The sequence below is a fragment of the Bemisia tabaci genome, chromosome 8 (genome assembly GCF_918797505.1).
Source record: "Bemisia tabaci chromosome 8, PGI_BMITA_v3".
In the NCBI taxonomy this organism is placed as follows: Eukaryota; Metazoa; Arthropoda; class Insecta; order Hemiptera; family Aleyrodidae; genus Bemisia; species Bemisia tabaci.
In genome coordinates, this window is record NC_092800.1 from 42,074,845 (window position 1) to 42,094,592 (window position 19,748).

Consider the following 19,748-nt stretch of genomic DNA (forward strand, 5'->3'; position numbering starts at 1 on the left):
CATTACATCCTTCTTCTAGGAAATGACGATTTGGACCGTATTTAGCAGAGAGGAACCAAAAGTTTTGCTAGAATTGAAAGATAGAAAGATAAATTGTTCAACGAAAGTGTCCGAAAATTTCACTGAATTTTCTTTGCGCTGCAGATAAAATTCAGTGAAATTTTCAAACGAATTCAACCAACAATTTCTTTGTGAAAAAATAAAACGGCGGTGGAAATTTTAAAATGTCGCATGGCGCTTGTGATACTTTGGCCGGAGGTGAAGATACAGCGAGACGCGGCAGTCGAAATTTTAGTGACCACCGTTCGATCTCATAACAATAAAATCGTCAATGATGCCGACAATGCGACCAGCGTAGCCGCACCACGCACCCGAGTACGAGTCTTCTTCTTATTGTACATGCCTTTCGTGACGCCGACGTCAAATCGATTCTGAAAAAAATGGATCTCATGCGACTGCAATTTCGTTTCAATATTCTATTCATGCGAGACACCCTCTTCCTTGTCCATCTAATTTTCATCTGCGCGCATCGGGAACGTTCCACGGGAGGCGACTAGAGTGCCTGCGGGCCGATTATTGAAATTGATAGACAAAGCTATAGACAAAGGAGAAAAAAGAGATATGGAGAGATCCGATTGGTGGAAGCGGGTGGTTGCAATGGACAAAGGAGGTAGGTAATAGACTAACTAACGGCAACCCAAGAGAGACCCGACAGTCAGTCTATCATTTTCTCCCTTTGTCTATAGGAACCACCATTTCAACCGATAGGATCGCTCCATACCCCCTATGTCTTCTTTGTCCATAGCTTTGTTCATCAATTTCAATAATCAGTCCGCTGCATCGGAAGAGTTTATGAACATGTCGGTAATTTTGAGGTTTGGTCATGGAGCTTGTATGGCTCAAAAAGGCAGCCAACTGGATTGCATTTTGCAAAAAGGAACCAGAAGCATTGCAATGTTGCTAAGATTGTGCAGCTTCTTTTTGTCTTGGAAGAAAACCCTGATCATCTATGAACAGTTTTTTTTTTTTAATCGCTAAAAACTGTAAATTAAGGACGAAAATTACCTTGTAAATTTCATATTTTTCAGGGTTTCAATAGTTATATTGCAATGGATGAAGTTACACAATCTCAGCAACATTGCAATGATCCTGGTTCCTTTTTGCAAAATGCAATCCAACTATGGCTAACCATTGCTAAATGGCTGTGGCTATGGCTATGGCTATGGCTATGGCTATTGAATATGGCTACATGACAAAAATAGCTATGAATTCAAATTATCCAGATTGATTTATTATTACAATTGTTAATACCCGTCGATTGTAAAGCACGTATTCGACTTATTTTTAGTATGAATTCATTCTTATTGCAGAAAGTCGCGCATTATTTATGAACATTCTTAAAAGAAAAAAGGACAAACTCTGCCCGGTATGAATTATAATTACTAATGATTTTTCTGCGCGCCTGCTTTCGCATATCTCAGTTTTAACTAAAAATCCAGAATGTCACTTGATCTGTTCTTAGATGGCACACCGCACCTGTAACTTCATATTTACTACTAATCTTCAGTGCGAAAAATGAATGATCGCAATTTTAATGGGTGCTTAAAGTTATATTTCTCATCTGTTCTTGTTACGGAAAGCACGCAGGGGAAGTAAGAGCAAAGTATGTTATGTAAGAAAAAACAGCAAAAAAAAAAAAATCGTCTTGAAAATTTTTTTTCGAGGCACCCTGTATAATGAGATGAAATCCATTCGTCAGAATAATACGGGTTGATATTTTTTATTCATACAATTCTACGAAGATAATTTTATCTCGGTTTTAATTCTCAATGTAGCGTCCTGGCTATCATTTACTTTGTGATAGTCATGATATCAATTCCCCGAGCTAATTCAGTTCATTCTTAGACTTCAATATGAGTGATTCCGGCCGTTTTTTCCTTGGAATTCCCTCCACAATAATATTTTTCCAAATACATCTTATTTTTCAGGTGAGCGTGATCTAAAATAACGTGCATAGGTACATTAGAATGGATGTGCAGTCATAACAAACGTGAAAAAGTCAACACATTTTATTTTACATTTTTATTCATTGGTTTTTCAGACACATGGTTTCCTAGACCTGAATACAGAAGACGTGGATGATTATTCTGCCCCACATTTACGCCCCCTTAAGGTAAGCCAGTCTTTAAATTGCGTAATTAGTTCGGTAGCCTGGCAATGCCAATCAACTGATCGTTCTTGCTATTTTCCGACAAACCTCGATGCATGTTTAAATCAATACAATAAAATCGGTAATCGACTAATTTCATTTTAATTACAGTGCAGAGGATTTTTCGGTTCATTCAAATCTTTCCAAAGTTTTACATGCCAAACATGGTTTAACTTTGTCAGACTTTCGGCGAATCTGATAAAAGAATACCTCAAACCATAACCGCTAAAAAATTCGCGTCGAGTCCAAAAGCCAGCAGGTGGTCACCAGGGAATGAGGTTGGACTTTTAGATGAATGTAAAAAAAGTGTCTTAGTGAGTGTTTTTATTTTTTCTTCATAGTTTGAAATATTCTGGTGACACATGGAGTGAAAATTAAAGCAAATGTAAAAAATGGCTTCAGAAGGGCTTTAATGTATGATGACTCACGAAAAAAAAGAAACGTGTTTTGCACGGACTTTTGTGCTTTAGAGTTTTATACATTGGTTTTTATCCAAAATCTCAATAAATTTTACACTTTACAATGATGTTTCAATTACAAGAAAATACGGCAGATATGTCCCAATTTGGGCTGGGTCTTAAGCGGATGGTCTAATTAAGTATTTCATTAAATGGTCAGGAAATAGATCGATTATTAGGCTTGGTCATAAAAAAATATATCAGCAAATTGAAACTAATGGTGCATATCAATGGCTAATGAACAATACCTGATCGTATCTGCAAACTGACGATTTGCAGAACGAAGAGAAAACTGCGCCATTTTTGTAATGTTAATGTTAGATTTGCAATTTTTGCGTATTTTACTCGTCATTGAAGCGCTATCCTACAGAATTGGAAAAAAACTGGAATCACCAGCTTGCGTCTTTTATACTGTAGACTGCGGCGAAGTCGTTAACTCATTTTTGATGAAATTGTCAGTCAGGTGGTATTGTTCGTTAGCCCTCGATAAGGTGTTTCTAAAATTATTGCATTACCGAATCCAGTCCCGGAAATTTGTGTCTTGCCCTTTGGTTGATCCGACCGAAAAAAAGTAACCCAAAGTAATCATATGCCGCAATCACACGCTGAATGTGGCTTGAATGTAGAAGTCATCATCGTCCCGATGCCTGAATTTTGTGCGGGTCGTGCAAAATCCAGCAACGATTCTCAGCGACCATCGGATAATGTCGGATTTGTCTGAACTATTCGAATAGATTTGTTACACATCTGGATAAAAATAACTCGACTTTGCAAAATTTCAGCTGTTGACTTCCATATTCAGCTGCCAAATTCAGCTTGTCATTCCGGCAATAAACACGGACTTTTTTAACTGATGCCGCAATCACACGCTGAATGTGGCTTGAATGTGGAAGCCATCGGCCGACGATTCTCAGCAACCATCGAACTAATGTTGGATTTGTCTGAACTATTTGAGTAGATTTGATACACATCTGGATGAAAATAACTCGCATTTGCTAAATTTCAGCCGCTGGGCGATGACTGTTGACTTCCACATTCAGCTGCTAAAATCAGCGTGTGATTGCGGCATGAGTGAGATCCGACTCCTCTGATCCTCCCCCAGCTGGGCGCCCCAGAGCCGCCCGCCTTCACCCACCCGCGCTCCTGGGCGGAGATGCGCGACTCGGCGCTGTTCGTGGACAAAACCGCCTTCATCCACGACTTCTACGGGGGCGTCAAACCGCGTCACTGGATGATCAAGGGCCGCCGCGGGACCGGGCGCACCATGATCCTGGACATGCTCCGGCGCTTCGTCGAGCTGGACCCCAACGTCAAGGGCACCACGATGGTGGCCAAGAGGTCCCACAAGAACTTCCACCTCTTCGCCGACCCTCTCCCGAGCACCGGGCTCCCGCCGGAGATCTTCAAGAACAAGCCCTTCTTCCGCAAGCACTTCGGCTCCTACCCGGTCATCTACCTCGACTTCAAGCTGGCCGGCAGGACCTACAACGAGATCGCCCTCATGCGCCAGCTCCTCATCGGGCCCATCCGCGATGCCGTCCACGAACATGAGTACCTTCTTAATTCGACCGAGATCGACGAGGAGCACAAGGAGCTACTCAAGAAGTATCTCCACCCGGACCCCTTGGCTCATGAAGCTGTCGTCCGCGCCTACCCGCCCAAGACGGCCATCCTCCTCCTCAAGAAAAGCATTAAGGATCACACTAAACTGTAAGAAAACCCCTATTCTATAACCATAGCAACACTGCCGTAAGGAAGAACGCCGTGCTGAGCTTTTTAGAGTTGCCAAATTTCCTCGGATAAAACATGTAGTTTTGAGGAAAGTTTCGCGTATTTTTTCTTGAAATTTTCAGATACTTTTTATTGAATTGCGAACAAAATTGTCTAGAAAAATGGTAGAAAAATATTCACAACTTTCCTGGTAAATTCATTTTTATTGAAGGAAATAGGGCAACGTCTGAAGGCTCGTGCGGCGTTTTTCCTTATCACGGTAGAACAGTGAAACTGCAAAAATGCGTATCTCGGTTGCGCGGTGTTTCGAAATCTCCACTCCTATTATTTTTTTCAGGGGAGACCGAACCGACATCATGGCTTGAAATTTTCGCAGAATATTCTGTATAAAAAGAAGAAAAATCGCTAAAATTTTCCAAAAATTACACCCTGTAGTTTTCCATAGAGAAAATAAAGCATAAGAGGAAGTTTGCGACGCCGCAAACCGAGATACGCGTTTCTGCAGTTTCACCATCGATGGGCGGACGCAGCAAGTTAGCAATATTGTTTCCTCCCCATTAAAACCTTAGGAAATGTATCTGTCGCAGGCAATTAGCAATCGCCGGCAAATTGGAATCTTCTCGTGTTGAATCAACAAATTAAAAAAAAATTAAAGTGAAAAAACGAGATAGAGAGTATTGATAATTATTATGTTTTGAATTCAAACATACGCTATTCCCTTCTTCTTGAATGCATGGTACCAGCTAGCACACTCGCGAGTTCGTGAAATGTAATCAATATAATAATCTGCGTTGGGTTTGGTTTGGTTAAGCAACTAAACTAACTCCTTCGCAAAGCGGAGGGTATCGCTGGATTTGAAGGCGTTCCAAGCTGAGGTCGTGTCTTGAATTTCTTCGTCAAAGAAACCTTTACTATATCGATGTTATTGTGATTGAAATTTGACGAATGTACGGAGCTTGCAAATTGCCGGCGATTGCTGACTGCCTGCGACATATCGATTCCCGGAGAGGCCGGTGTTCGACAAAAATCAATGATTCAACACGGGTCTAAATGGAGGAAAGCCGCTGTTACTAACCTCCTGGATCTGTCTCTGTCTATAACCCTAGATAGACTAACTGTGATCGAGAGTAAATTTGAAAGAATTATACAATAGTTGTTATACGAGCAGAGCTTCCATTATCACACCTTTTTCGGACGATACGTCCATCAACAATGGTGCAACCATAAGAACCAATTGACTAAAAGCATCTACGCCCCGGCTATGTATCTTTTCCATTGCCTCCTATTGACATTTGGTGTTGCTTTGCGTTTTCATTAATGCTTTGATGACAGGTTTTTTAATTACAAATAACCTATCTTGAAACTCTGCCATGGATGTTACCCTAAATGTGCACCGAATTTTTCCTCACTTTTGTGTGGAAGTAAACCGCCTGGAAATGAATTTCATTTACTCGAAATGCTATGAAAAATTCCAAAATTGATCCGAGAAACCAAAAACGGCATTTCGACGGTGTAAGTCGGCAATCACATAACTCGATTTGTGACGTCGCAGACTTCCTGTCATACTTTATTTTTTAAACGGAAAATCACTCAACGGCAATTCTTTAAAACTGCTATGATTTTTCTTCTATGTGCGAAGAAAATTCTGCAAAACTTCATGGAATGACGTCAATTTCGACTCCTTAAAAAAAATAACATAGAGGCGGAGATTTTCAGACACCGCAAACGAGTTATGTGATTGCCGACTTACATCGTCGATTTATTGGTTGCGGTGTCTCAGAATCTTTGCTGACATTTCATCCATTATAATTAAAGTAAATGTATGGAATTCGTTGAAAATTTTACTGAATTTTTTTCATAATTTTACAATGCTGAATACGAACATTTTCAGAAAATTCACTCAATTCGTCGCTTGGCTGACATAAGGGCGTAACTACACATTGAGATGAGCCCGGAAAATCATAAAATATATGGAGAACAGGGTTCATTGCAAAGTGTAGTTACGTCCTTATGTCGGTAGGCGACGAATAATTCCTCTGTAAATTTAAATTAGCAGCGGAGATTCTGACCAAGAAATTCACTCTTTGCACTCAAGGCTCGAGTTTTGCAGCGTTACAAGCTCATGCTCTCTTTTACCGATGAAGTCCTTGATTGTAAATGCTTTCTTTACGTATATGCTTTGATTGTTGAAACCTTCCCTTCCAGCGACCCCGTATGTCTAGTGGACAACGTAGACGCGCCGGTCCAAGAGGTGATCTTCGACCCTGAACAGGACTCCGCGCTGGCACTCCGGAAGCTGGACATCGTGAGTGGTCTCATCGAGGCCGTCTCGGACAAGGAGCTCAACATCACCGTCCCAGAGGCCCGGCGGACGATGATCGTCTACTCCATGCTCCCGTACCACGAGTCGGTCATCTACACCGGGCAGGCCAACAGCATCCCCGGCTTCTTCGAGGCCGAGGCCAAGGCCCTGGCCGATTCCTGCGGTTACGGCCACGAGCTCATGAAGATCCGCGACTGGTACGGCGGCTGGGGGCTCAAGACCCACCCCCAGGGCGATAAGTACAACCCCTTTTCGTTGGTGAGTTTCCTGACGAGTCAGTCCAAGGAGTACAAGCCCTACTGGCCTGAGATCGGATCGCTGGATACGTTCAGGTGAGCAGGTTGTAAACCGAGGTGACACGACTTCTTGAGTTTTGAAATTTCCTCACTTTTCGAAGTTTCGACCGTACATTGGACGTATTTCAATCAAAAGGAATGTCCATTGTGACATGAGCCCTGTCAAACATGTACTCTAATTGATCTCAGGGCTCTTGTCAGGATGATATAGTTCCTTTTGATTTAAATACGTCCAATTTACCAATTTTCAACAGCTTTGGGTATCAAAATGCTTTCCTATCGGAAATTTACTTTATACATGTCTTTCCCTACCTGTATCTTATGGAAAATTTAAGGTATCTCAAAAAAACAAAATCTTTTTTTGGACTAGTAAAGTGGCTGAAGATGTACGGTTGGTAGCATAGTGAGTTAGTTATTTTTATTTGACACATGCATTCAGCAAATTACGGTATTAATGTCTTTACAGAAAATATGAAGAATGAGTCCAAGTACACAAATCTATACACGTATTTCTATTGCTGGTGGATAAGTTGGTTAGTTACTTATTTCCTGGAGACACGCAGACTCACCAATTTAGGCTGTTAATGTCTTTATTAAAGGAAATATGAGGGTGAGTCAATTACAAGAATTTAGACACGTAGTTCTATTCAAAGTTTATATGAAACAATACCAAGGTTTAAAAATTGATATACAGCCTTTGAACTTTCCAACTGTCTAGAAGTTCACTTTCTAACGTCATAAAATGAAAAACACTACGAAGAGTACTTGCTCTTTGAAACGGTTCCATCTACGCACATACACTGGAAAAAAAAACACATTGGATCTAGTGTCCAGACTCTTAAAAACATCGACAAGAAAAAATACTCTTGATTCAATCGGATTTTTGCTAAAATCAAGGACCAAGCCTCTTAATTAGAGCGGATTTCGTTTTGATTCAAGCCAAAATCCGATTGAATCATGAGTATTTTTTCTTGTCGATGTTTTAAAGAGTCTGGACTCTGGATCCAATGTGTATTTTTTTCCAGTGTACGCACGTACATATCCATAGGTATCCGAACTCTGGTCAAAATCACATGTTTCAAATCGGTACCATCTGTTTATTTCCAGGACCGTGTTCGCCGGCAACTGCTACGGCGAGTGGTTCCTGGAGTGCTACCGCCAGTGCGAGTTCACCTCCAACCAGATCAACTTCTGGGCCTTCATGCTGCCGGACATGGTGGTCGAGATCAAGAAGCTCCAGCGGATCCGCTCCTTCTCCCAGTGCGAGAACAGCGTCGCCGTCTACCGCTTCGTCGACCTGCTCGAGAACCTCGGCTACCTCAAGTTCGCCGAGTACGTCGTCCGCCGCGTCGAGGACGGCTGGCCCATCACCAACGCCTCCTTCGCGTTCCGGGTCCCGAACCTGGAGATCAAGAGCTACATGTCGCGCTTGTTCTACGACGCCATGGTCGACGAAGCCCCTATCAACGGCGACCCCAAATTCCGGATGGAGTTGATGGAAACCATCTTCAACATCGACGGGTCCGAGAGAGCTATGAGGAGGTTCGCCCATGCATTGGCGAAGCTCTTCGTTGCGTTCGAGGGCGGGCTCAAACCGGTTAATAGACTGGTGGCGCACTCTGTGAGAGTTCACTTGCTTCACCCGCCCGCGCCCGAGTTTGAGGTTAGGTACGTGAAGACCGGTCGAACTGCCGACGAGTTCAAACGGAACCGGAATAATACGGACCTGGCTTTCGTCGTCCGCAAGATGGCCGCTGTACTGGGCTTCGTTGTTAGGATTGACTCGGTCAAAGATGTGTCGAATATGACTCGATCTCTGAGTGAGGATTATTTGGACGTTTTCAGGCATGGGGTTCTCCGGGAGGAGACTGATCGAGCGACCGTCAAGGTAGTCGCTAATTTGAGCTGTGATGGACACCTGTGTAGGCTTAATTACCTGTTCAATAGCACGCGTTTGCAGGATCAGAAGTATTTACAAGTAGAGAAACACTACAGATAACGATTAATATGAATCACAAAATAACGAACATTGATTTCTGCTTTCGTGGACTGTTGTTCGGGTTACATTTTGCAAAAATGAACCAGGAGCATTGCAATATTGATCAGATTGTGCAGCTCCTTATGTCTTGGAAGAAAAAGTTGATTATCCATTAACAGTTTCTATATTTTACTCGCTAAAAATGTAAATTGAAGACAATAATTACCACAGAAATTTCATACTTCTTCAGGATTTCAGTAATTTTATTGCAAAGGACGAAGTTGCGCAATCTTAGCATCATTTCAATGCTTCTGGTTCCTTCTTGCAAAATGCAATCCATTCATTTTAATTAATTTGTAATTTAAATGTAATTTTTCACCTGTACATATGTCTATTTTACAATTTTCGAATCTCATTTAATTAAATATTTCATTTATGTTTTAGTTATGTTGTGTTATGTTTATGCTTGACATTATTGATTTCTTAGATGCACTCACAAATGTTCGGGATTTTATTCGGTTTAGATACGCACCTCTAATAGCAAGTTAAAAATTAAAGGGAGAAATACTTTGTTTCAGGCATCCATACAATTATTAGATATTTTCGATCTACTAGAAAACCACGTCTTTTCTCGTGTAGAAAGAGATACAAACGTAATAAATTACCTACATTTTCTGGAAACCTCTTCCTTCAGTTTTTACAAGTACCTCAGTAACGCCGGGATTCAGGACCATAAGATTTTGATAACACACTAGATAACATGACTGACCTTTTAGTAAAATTATCCTTGCACGAAACGGGCTCGTATTTTAGCAAAGACTTTCTTTTCAACCGTTTTACAGACTTAAGTTATCGGTGCAAAGAGCATGATCGATGTTCCCCAAAAGTTGATACTAGAATGCAGCAAATGTAAAGCTTATGTTTTGACCATCTAAGGTAAAATTTTCCTCTCTACAATCAAAAGCCGTGTCTTCCTGTAATTTTCCCTAGTAATATCAGGAAATCTTCAGAGACATGTTCAATCCGTATGAACATGTTTGCTTCCTCCAGAAATGGCGTTGGCAGAGATTTGAGCTATAGTTTCTAACACGCGATAGCGCGCATCTGCGGAAGGAAGTCATGCGAATATTTAAATTTGCCAAATGTCCTTAAAATCAATTTTCATTATTGAGAAAATTGACGACTCTAATCCTTTGAATTTTTTCTTTGAATTTGTTAGTCTTGTTTTTATTTCAAATGAAGTATTTCAAAAATCATATGCGAATTGCAAAGGAAAATATTCACAAATTTGACAGTCTTAGTATTTTATCACAATAAATGTTGAGACATCCGCGTGATACTGCAACGGTTTTCTATTAGTAGGGCAAAGCCCCCTCACACTTTGTGTTGTGATGCCCGACGTGATAAAGAGAGTCAACTTGTCAAAACAGCAAGGAGTTCAGTGGCACATTTATGAAATGACATAATAAATTAGTGATAAGATGTATAGAGGATAAATTCAGATGGCGCATGGTTGAGTGACGCCTGCGGCCCAGAGAGGAAACCTGGCAACATCGAAAAGTCCTTAGCGGTGATAAGGCCCGACTGATTACATAACTTGAGAGTGCTTGGTGATACAGGGTGATCAAGGTCTTAAAATTAGCCGCTTGATTTTTTAAATCTAAATTTGATATTTTACTACCTCCCCTCTCCGCCAAAAAAAAAAAAAATAAAAAAAAATAAAAAATATAATATTTTGTAAGGAAATCGCGTTTTGTAATAATTTTTCCAACACCGATCGATCAGATTGGATGAGGACGGTTTTCAAGGATAATTTTCGGAGGTTCATCAAAATTTAATTGAAGAAACGGATCACCTCCATAAAAAAATAGGGAAATGATCCTACGTCAAATTATTTCTTCTTCATTTTGACTATCGCAATCACCTCGGGTAACCGATTTTCATCTCACTTAAAAAACATTAAATTCGTAAGTGAATAAATGCTCCTGAGGCTTCGAGAGGAAACATTTTCCGCAAGGAGAAAATATTTGATGGCTCAAAATTCTGATACAATTCTTACATATTTCTGCTAACGAACATGTTTTTTTTTTTTTTTTTTTTTTTTTTTCATAAGTAGTGAAGAGTCAGGCTCACTGCTATCAACAAGCATACAATTTCACAGTCTTTTGTACTTAATTTTGCTCGTAAATCTTCGAGTCCTGATTAATTTGAGGGATGCGCTTTAACGTGACCTTCATCTTTAAATGCATTTTTCGCGAGAGCACAGAAATGTCACTGAACCCCTTCCTAAATTATACTGATTCATTATTTGGCGCATCTCAAGATAATAATTGTCGAGTTTTCCATCTCAAGCTGCAGATGCATTGGTCTGAAAATATTTTTCACGACGCATATTGCTTATTAATGTTCATTATGTTTCTGCCGTCCTCACCAAAAACGCCGTAATTCCGTCTTAGATTTTTTCAGCTTTTTGCCGAAGAAATGTTTCATTGCCGAAAAACCATCTTCCATCTATCGTTCTTAGCTCTAAAATAACTGTGGAGTACCACTGAGAATTCAAAATGTACAAAATAAAACACCTTAGTGAACAGGTTTTCTCGTGAAAGAACAGTATGTGCGGAGGAAAAATGCAAAGGTTCATTGGAGTTACGGCGTTTTTGGTGTGGCCGGCAGATTTCTGACTCTGTATCAGCAACAGCAGATACCGTGTTTCCTTCAGGAAACACACGACACAAATACCAAACACGCATTAGATTTAACCGACAGAGGGAAAAGACACGGACCGCAAGAAATCGAATTAACGTCACTCACGCGTATTCGAGACGTTCGTGTGAAATATGACGTGAGATTCCATCAAGTCATCGTCAGGGAATGCACATACCTGCAACAGAGGAAGGAGAAACACAAGTTAGTAACATACTCCGAACGAGAAGGGGGGGTCGCCTTCGTATAGATTGATAGATTGATATTAGAATGGAATTCTTGCATGCAGCAGGGATTTTCAATTTGATCATCCGTTCATATTATCAATCCTTATCATCGTGTGTCTCGTGAAATTATTTTCACGAGACATACATATACAATGATGCCTTACTGGTTTCTTTCTCTCGATCAACTCCCAAACTCAAGGGAAGCTCTCAAATTGCGACCGTGAAGCGAGCTTTTCTTGTAAAAGAGCCTGCAGTCAGCTCTGGTATTTTGACAAACCCACTATACACAAGAGATGTCGCTGGATACATTGGAAGAATTGCAACTCAATGAGGGACCTCCATTATTCTCGATTATTCTCTCTAGTTTTTTAAATGTCTCTAAAAAACTCATTTATGAAATGGCAAGAATGATGCAGTTTTCATCTTTTTTAACACCAACATTTGGACCGCGTTAAGCAGAAAGGAACCAAGCCACATCATTGAATGCCAAATTCAATTTAATATTTTACAAGAAAATGGTGATGCTGATTTTTGATTGGTGCGTGATTTCACCTAAAAGAGATTAAACGAATTTTGAAAGAAGCTCGATTTCGAATTTGAGAATAACAAACTTACGACACTCTTCGTTATTACGGCAGAGATCCGGTCATATTTGTTGTGGTAATAATCCATCTGAAGCGCTGGGCACAAAAAGGGCATTTTTTGATTGCGTTGTCTCAGAATCTTTGCTAACGTTTCATCCATTATAATTGAGGCAAATTTTTGAAATTCGTAAAAACTTTTATTGCATTTTTTTTTTTTTTTTTTTTTTTAAGGTTTTACAATACCTGAAACGCCTTTTTGAATACTGAAAATTTTAGTAAATTCACCGAATAGCTTCCTCTCTAAAATATAAATCGTCTGAGTAATCGTCCTGAGTAATCTCTGCTTCGATGTGCTTCGTTTCAAGTTGCGCTTATTCGTTTATTTCGGTTGCACTATCAATCTCACAACAACAACGGTGAGGCTCATAGTGTCTTTCTTATAATTTTCTTGTTTGGCCGGTTGAAAATGCGGGTGTGATTCCTGCGAAACGTCCCGGGTTTTTTATTTTATTTTAAGTGTTTCTTTTTATTATTTGCGGCCTTAGTCCCGTTTTAAGTTGTTCCTTTCTACAATATAAATTAGCAGTGGAGCTTCTGAAACACCGCAACCAAAAAATGCCCTTTCTGCACCCAACGCCTCAATTCCACAACAAATATCCATGATCTCATCAGCTCTTTCATGATAAAACGAAATTCCTCGGAAAACCCGCAACTTCGCAATGCAGATACGCGAGGCGGAGGCGTCGATCAGTCATAGCCACCGCGCGCGGCGGAAGCGCAGCGCGAAGCTGCGGTTTCCGCGGCCGGGGCGGCACGTCACGACGGATATTGCCCCGGCGGTTGAGTTCGCCTTCAAGTAGTCGGTTAGGCAATTAGTCGTGCGCCCGCACCGCCGCCGACCACCGTTAGCAATACGCATCTCATCTGCATCTCGTGACGTCGCCTCGTCAAAGCGAAACGCAGACAGCTCATCAACCCGATGCTCATTCATCACGCGTACTCAATTACTCCCCGCTTGTGTTTGCTCCACCTGCCGCACAGTGGATCGAGTCAATTGGAGAGGTCGGATATGTGATTTTTAACTAAAACTACGAATTTCTTATGTTTATTTCGTCACATTTTAAACTCCAAGGGGTGTTTTAAGAAGAGAGTTTTACAAGTAAACCAATGGAGCCACTTTTAGAACTTCAAAATTTAGTATATACGGAGCTATAAAGCTTTTAAAATTTCCAAATTTTGTCCGATTCTCCTATTGACTCGATCCACTGTGTGCCACTGCTAACGATTAGCGCTTGGCTCCTGAGATGCTCCTAGCGCTGAGATGTTCTAAGTAAGAACGTCGTACAAGCCATCCGGCGTCGCCAGATTTCCATCAACAAACTACGAATTTTCAGAAAAATCTGCGAGTGTTTCCCCTCCGATTTTTCACAGGATTTTTTTCGTAATTCGATCTAAAAACTTTGAAAATTTCGAGGAAAAATATTCATAATTTTCTTCAAGAACAAATATTTTCAAAAGAGAAATTTGGCAACATTCATAATGCTCATACGGCGTTTTTACTCAGCACGGCAATGTTGCGGTGAGGTGGCGTTACTCGGGATCCGTGTTCTGCGGGTTGCCGCGTTGTCCTTGATCCTTGATAGACCCTAGCTGTGGCGTCACCATGGAGGGATTCTCCGTTACATGCATTAGGGGTTGTACCTAAAAGCGCAATTTTTCGATTTTGACAACCAACTACCCCTTGTAACGCACCCGTAATGTAGCCCTACACCCCCTCCCTTTCGAATTACGTAACGCTGGCCTGATCGCCTCCCTCAATTTCCGTAAAATCAAGAAAACTCTAAGAAAACAGTTTAAAAATAATTCGGAATTTTTGGGGAGATATTTCGCTGAAATACGACGGAAAGAGATCAACAAAGGTGTGACGACAATACGTGATTAGATTCACTCGTAAGGGCGGATTTTCGATTTTTTGCACGTTTTTTTTTTCAAGGTTTTTTCCCCACCTCGGATTTGTTACACAACGCTCGGCTGGACCCCCCTTCACTGAAAAGAAAGATTAGTAGAATTCACCATTTCTCACGCTGTATTTCACACAGCGTGAGGGAATGGTAAATTCTACTCGATCTTTAAGTCGATTCTGCCAGAGGAATGGTTACCTGTACCAGTATATAGTAACGTCTACCTTTCTTCTAGCAGATTGACTCTAAATTGACGCTGTATGGAATACACAGCGTGAATGAATCGTAAATTCTACCAATCTTTTTTTCAGTGTCCTCCTTGTAACGCACCGTAACACTGGCTAAAACCCCCCTCCCCTAAGTGCGTTACGTAATACTTTGAACGGCTCCTAAACAGAATGCAAAGCAAACTTAGAAACTTGAAATTTTGTCAGTATATCCCTTATAATCTAAAATTCATTCACAGAGATTTCAAAGTTGTTAAATCCAGTGGCTGTGATTGAGCTGTTGAAAAAAACGAAACATAAGAGAAAATCAGGCAACGTAAAATGCGGTTCTCTTTAATAATTCCAAGTAATCCTAATCCAACCTCTCCGGCTCCCGGATTTCAATCGCTGTATCATTTGAGCCTGCGATTGATTCGTTTCGAAGAGACACACCTCAATCATCAATCGATTGTGATTTAATTGATGAAACTGCGGGCTCAGGATAATGCAAAGTGTGTAAGGTCAGTTACAAATCTGCAAGCATCTGAACAAATAAAGGTTGGTGAATGACGCAGCGGTGCAATCGTGGTATCACCGAGGTAAATCCAATCTCGCGGGCTCTGGCCCATGGAGATACGTGCTCGCAAATCAAACGGCATGCTCGCCGCACAGTTGGACTTCGTTTTGCAATTCAGAACTAAAATTTCTGGCTCCTCCATAAAGATACTTTTACTGCCTTGCTAAGAAAACATGCCGTATGAACCTTCAGACGTTGCCAAATTTCCTATGATACAACTTGAATTGAATCAGTGAGTTCGAAAACACACAAACTCGGAAAAAAATTGTTCAGGAAACACCTAAAACTGCGCAGCAGACGAAGAAGTTAGTTTAAAAAAAACCTCTCTGGTGCCAAAGGACAAGTACTTAGAGACTTTGTAACGCACCAAGTTGAAATCGATACACCATGTTTGATGACAGAGAATTAAGCGTTTAAAAATTTCCGAGTTCGTGTGTTCGTTCTCACCGACTTCCAGATACTGAATTTTCAATTGCAATTTCGAAATTTTCTTTTGCGTGCAGATGCTTCTATCCATGAGTGTTACTAAACCGTAAAAAAGTGAAAATCGAAGAAAACCCCGAGTTGGTGTGTTTTCGAACTCACTGATTCAATTTCCTGGTAGACTTATGAATGTTTTCCTTCCGATTTTTTGAATAATTTTGTTCGCGATTTCACCTATAGTTTCCTGAAAGTTTCAAGGAAAAACATTCATAACTTTCTCAAAAATAAACATTTTATCGAAGAAAATATGACGATTCTCGTATGTTCATACGACGCGGCGTTCTTCCTTAGCACGGCATGTATGTGCATGGGGAATCCAATTGTATATACGTTGTTTCTTAGATGAGCCAGAAATCATAGTTCTGAATTCCAAAATGTAGTCCAGTTAGTTGTCACGAAACAACATTCAATAACTCTACGATTTTAAATCAATTAGATGCTATATAGAAAGTAAGTTTTTTAATGGGCGGTCCTGGATTTGGGAAGAATTTTAACGGTAGAGGACCTCTACATAATATTGTCCGGAGGTGAAAGGACCCTCGAGGATGAAAGCAATTTTTACAGTAATTTTAATCAAGTTGAGTAAAAAACAGGATTGGGGTTTTTGAAGATAGGCCTATCTTTAGTGTCTATAATAAATACGGCGTCGATCCGATCGCTCCAAGTTTTTACTTTTCGATCGAATCCATACCTCTGCTTCGTCGGATCCATACCCTACGCTTCGGAAGGGTTCATCGATCAAATGAACTTCGTTATGCAATTAGAAGCCACATTTTTTGACTTCGCTCAGAAACAACGTATGTGCCGTTAGTTTCCTTATGCACACAAGAGTTTTTATTGATGAGCCAGAAATTTTAATTCCGACTAGCAAAATGTAGTCCAAATGATCACGCGCATGCCATTACATTGCTGAGCGACGAGGGATCCCACACAGAAAGTCGCTTCACTTGCATGCTTTTATTTAAAATTATTTATAAAAATATGTGAATGAAGAGCAGAAAATTAGTTGGGTTTTATGTAATGTTTCGTCTTTTGAAATGATCATAAAATTCAAAATCATAAGTTGAAAACCGCTAACGCCGTAAGTTTGAATAATCGCATCAAACACAGTGCGGCCGGCGCGCACAACGCGAACTGCAGAGTAGCGCCTAACAAGACCACAGGATACTTCATGCATTGCGCGTACAGCACGGTACGCGCCACGCATGGTTCAGCGCCTTACAAGTCTGCAGGATACTTCATGCATTGCCCGTGCAGCACGATACGTTGCGCGCATCGTGCTGCTTGTGAGTTACAAGTCTGCAGGATATTTCATGCATTGCGCGTATACCGCGGTGCGCGCTCCAGTCGTTGAAAACACATACCCCGGTGTACCCAGTTTCCGAACAAGGCACACCGCGAGCTTCCAATCCTGGGATCATATGATTGTAGAGATTTTGCAATCCTGTATGTTTTCCGGTGAAACTATAATTTTTCCCGGCCACTTCGAGGAGTCAGTCCGCAAATGATAATCCGTTAGTCCGATGAGTCCGTTAATTGCAGGGGTCCGGAATTTCGGACGATGTTTAATTTTTTACTCTATGCTATATATGGAAAAAGTTGGTCACACGAAGTGAGAGGTTTAAAATCACATCGATCGAACTATTAGGTTTGTGCAATGGAACAACCGAACGTCCCTTCTCAGTTCGGTTCACTCCAAGATTTCGGCGTGACAAATCGAATAGTTCGATCGAAACGGGTTACCGCACGTTCAGTTGGCACGTTCTTATCTTCTTATTTTTTCTCCTTTAAATTTTTACACAGTAGCTGCAAATTCAATCACCAGAACACGACTCTACGACTGGCAGAACTTAGCCATTGAGCGGCGCCCCTGTTGCAAAATAAACCGATTTTCATCTTGACGTCTTCGATATTTCGAAGCGAATATGCTTTTAATATTCGAGTGATCTGGCAACATCAAGCTGCTGGAGGTACGTGAGAATGCGAGTGTTGAGTGGGCCGTAAATATGTAAATATTGACGCCAAGAGTCAGGACGACAGGGTGACGGGATAAGTAGCCCCGAGATATGATACAACATTTATGATATTGGCAACATTTATAACCCTCAGACACCTATCTGTTGGTGACAGCCGTCCGCAGCCAACATAAACTCGTTTAGATTCACTGCAGTGATGCTCCGGTGCTGCCGTCTGAATATTTTCTGATTTTGATACTCATGTTTTGAAGGATCATTGGTACAAGCCTTTACGCCATGGAAATCCTTTTTAGATGCTTGATACTTAGATTCGCACAGAAAAATAATCGCCGCACAGTGGATCGAGTCAATTAGAGAGGTCACACACGAGATTTTTGACTAAAACTGCAAATTTCGATGTTTATCTCGTCACATTTTAAATTTTGAGGGGGATATATTGTGGGAAATTTCACGAGGAAACCAATGGCACCACTTTAGAACCTCAAAGTTTTGTATAAACGGAGTTATAAGCGTTTAAGGTTTCCAAATTTGTCCGACCTCCTCTATTGACTCAATCCACTGTGCGCTGTTTAAGTTCTATGTTGCATATTAACAAAGACATCAACGACGAACGACATTTTTTAACAACGATGAAAGTCTCTTCATAGGGAGAGTCATGTCTTCTCGGGGGTTGGATGTCAACCACACGCGCGCAGAGAGATATATACAGTTAAGAACGTTTTTCGTAATCTTTGGCCTGTTTAGAATATCCGCACAGGGGGAGTAGGGAAAAGGTCGGTAATTTTGATTTGACCAGGTCATAGAACGGTTAGGGCCCAAAAGGGCAGCCAACCTATGAACTCAAATTATCCAGAATTATATCATTGCATTTGACACAACCCGTCGTTTCAAACATTCTTACAGCATGTACTAAACTTAGTTTTCTGCATAAATGTCCCTAGCTTGTGCGTGAAGACGCTAGTTTAGGAACTATCTTGGCCAAATTGGTTTGTCATAAGAATACCGATGCCGGGATTTTATACCTTTCGGTATGAATTACCGATTCACCAGAAAATTTGCACACTTTTTCATTGAATTTTTCACAGAGTTTTATTTCATAATTATTTCTCGTGTCCGTGGAGAATTTTAAAGAAACTTACACTTTAACTTCTCCAAAATTGATCACTTTATCGGGAGAAATTTGGCAACGCTCGGATGTTTTTTCTCAGCAGGTCAGTCTAGTTGTCGATTCGGGAGACATCGTTTCCCGCTTCAAATGAACACTTTAGAGCTGAAAAAATATTGAGCGATGCTCGAATATTCCCTTTCGTCATCGTCGTTGGAAGAATCTGACTGATTACAGCTCGAATTTCCTCCATTCGCCTCCTTCTTCCCATCCGTTGAATTTCGTATAGACTCCCCCCCCCCCCCCCCGCATGTACCACCCCCTCGTGTTCAGCCTCCCCCTCCCCCGTCCCAAGAGCGATGATGTATGCCGCGCAAGTTTTTCAATTAAAATTCATCGGCGAGGCATCATGTCTCTCGCGTTTGAGCCGATGTTGATCGTCATAAAAACTTGCGGCTCACCGATGTCAAGTTTGAGTCGAAAACCGCTCTACCCTCGACCGCGATCACTCCGTGCAGTTTTAGGGGAAACTCTTTGAAAAGTAGTTTTCACGCTGAAAGGGAAGACACTCGAATTTTATCTGTGTTTAAAATACTGGGTAATATTCTGTTCAGGAGTTGATATGCAGAATTTTCGTAGAGTGAAACGTTTTCTACACGAGATTTACAGACATTAAATGAAGTTTTTTCTAATACAGACCTTGTCTGATTGCCCTTTCAGGATTTTGAAGCATTTCGTAGTTTCCCGCTACCATATTTTCAGTTTTCACTACCATATTTTCAGTTTTCCCTACCATATTTTCAGTTTTCACTACCATATTTTCAGTTTTCACATTTTGTCTTTTTAATATTAGTGTCAATAGACCGCCAAAAAGTGCCCTTCTCATACTGTATTTTTGCAGGGTTAAATATAAGTGTTAAAAGACTCCATG

General features: G+C 40.9%; 1 protein-coding gene across 2 annotated transcripts; it reads left to right on the plus strand.

Moving 5' to 3' along the window:
- The first annotated feature begins 1,704 nt into the window (after positions 1 to 1,704).
- LOC109029792 (uncharacterized) lies at positions 1,705 to 9,438 on the plus strand. 2 transcript variants are annotated; one of them, XM_019040432.2, is made up of 5 exons: positions 1,705 to 1,988; positions 2,102 to 2,173; positions 3,770 to 4,377; positions 6,604 to 7,053; positions 8,125 to 9,438. In XM_019040432.2, the coding sequence occupies exons 1-5, from the start codon at positions 1,914 to 1,916 to the stop codon at positions 9,014 to 9,016; spliced, it is 2,097 nt and encodes a 698-aa protein (XP_018895977.2). In that variant the 5' UTR covers positions 1,705 to 1,913; the 3' UTR covers positions 9,017 to 9,438. The 2 variants fall into 2 exon arrangements, with proteins under 2 accessions (XP_018895977.2, XP_072159967.1); XM_072303866.1 differs by lacking the exon at positions 1,705 to 1,988 and having other exon boundaries at positions 3,674 to 4,377.
- The last annotated feature ends 10,310 nt before the right edge of the window (positions 9,439 to 19,748 follow it).

Bases quoted from the DNA above. Each gene is read 5' to 3' on its own strand.
- LOC109029792 (XM_019040432.2), top strand. From the start codon at position 1,914: ATGAGTGATTCCGGCCGTTTTTTCCTTGGAATTCCCTCCACAATAATA. The intron at 1,989-2,101 runs GTGAGCGTGATC...TTGGTTTTTCAG, and splicing joins AAATACATCTTATTTTTCAG to ACACATGGTTTCCTAGACCT. The intron at 7,054-8,124 runs GTGAGCAGGTTG...GTTTATTTCCAG, and splicing joins GGATCGCTGGATACGTTCAG to GACCGTGTTCGCCGGCAACT.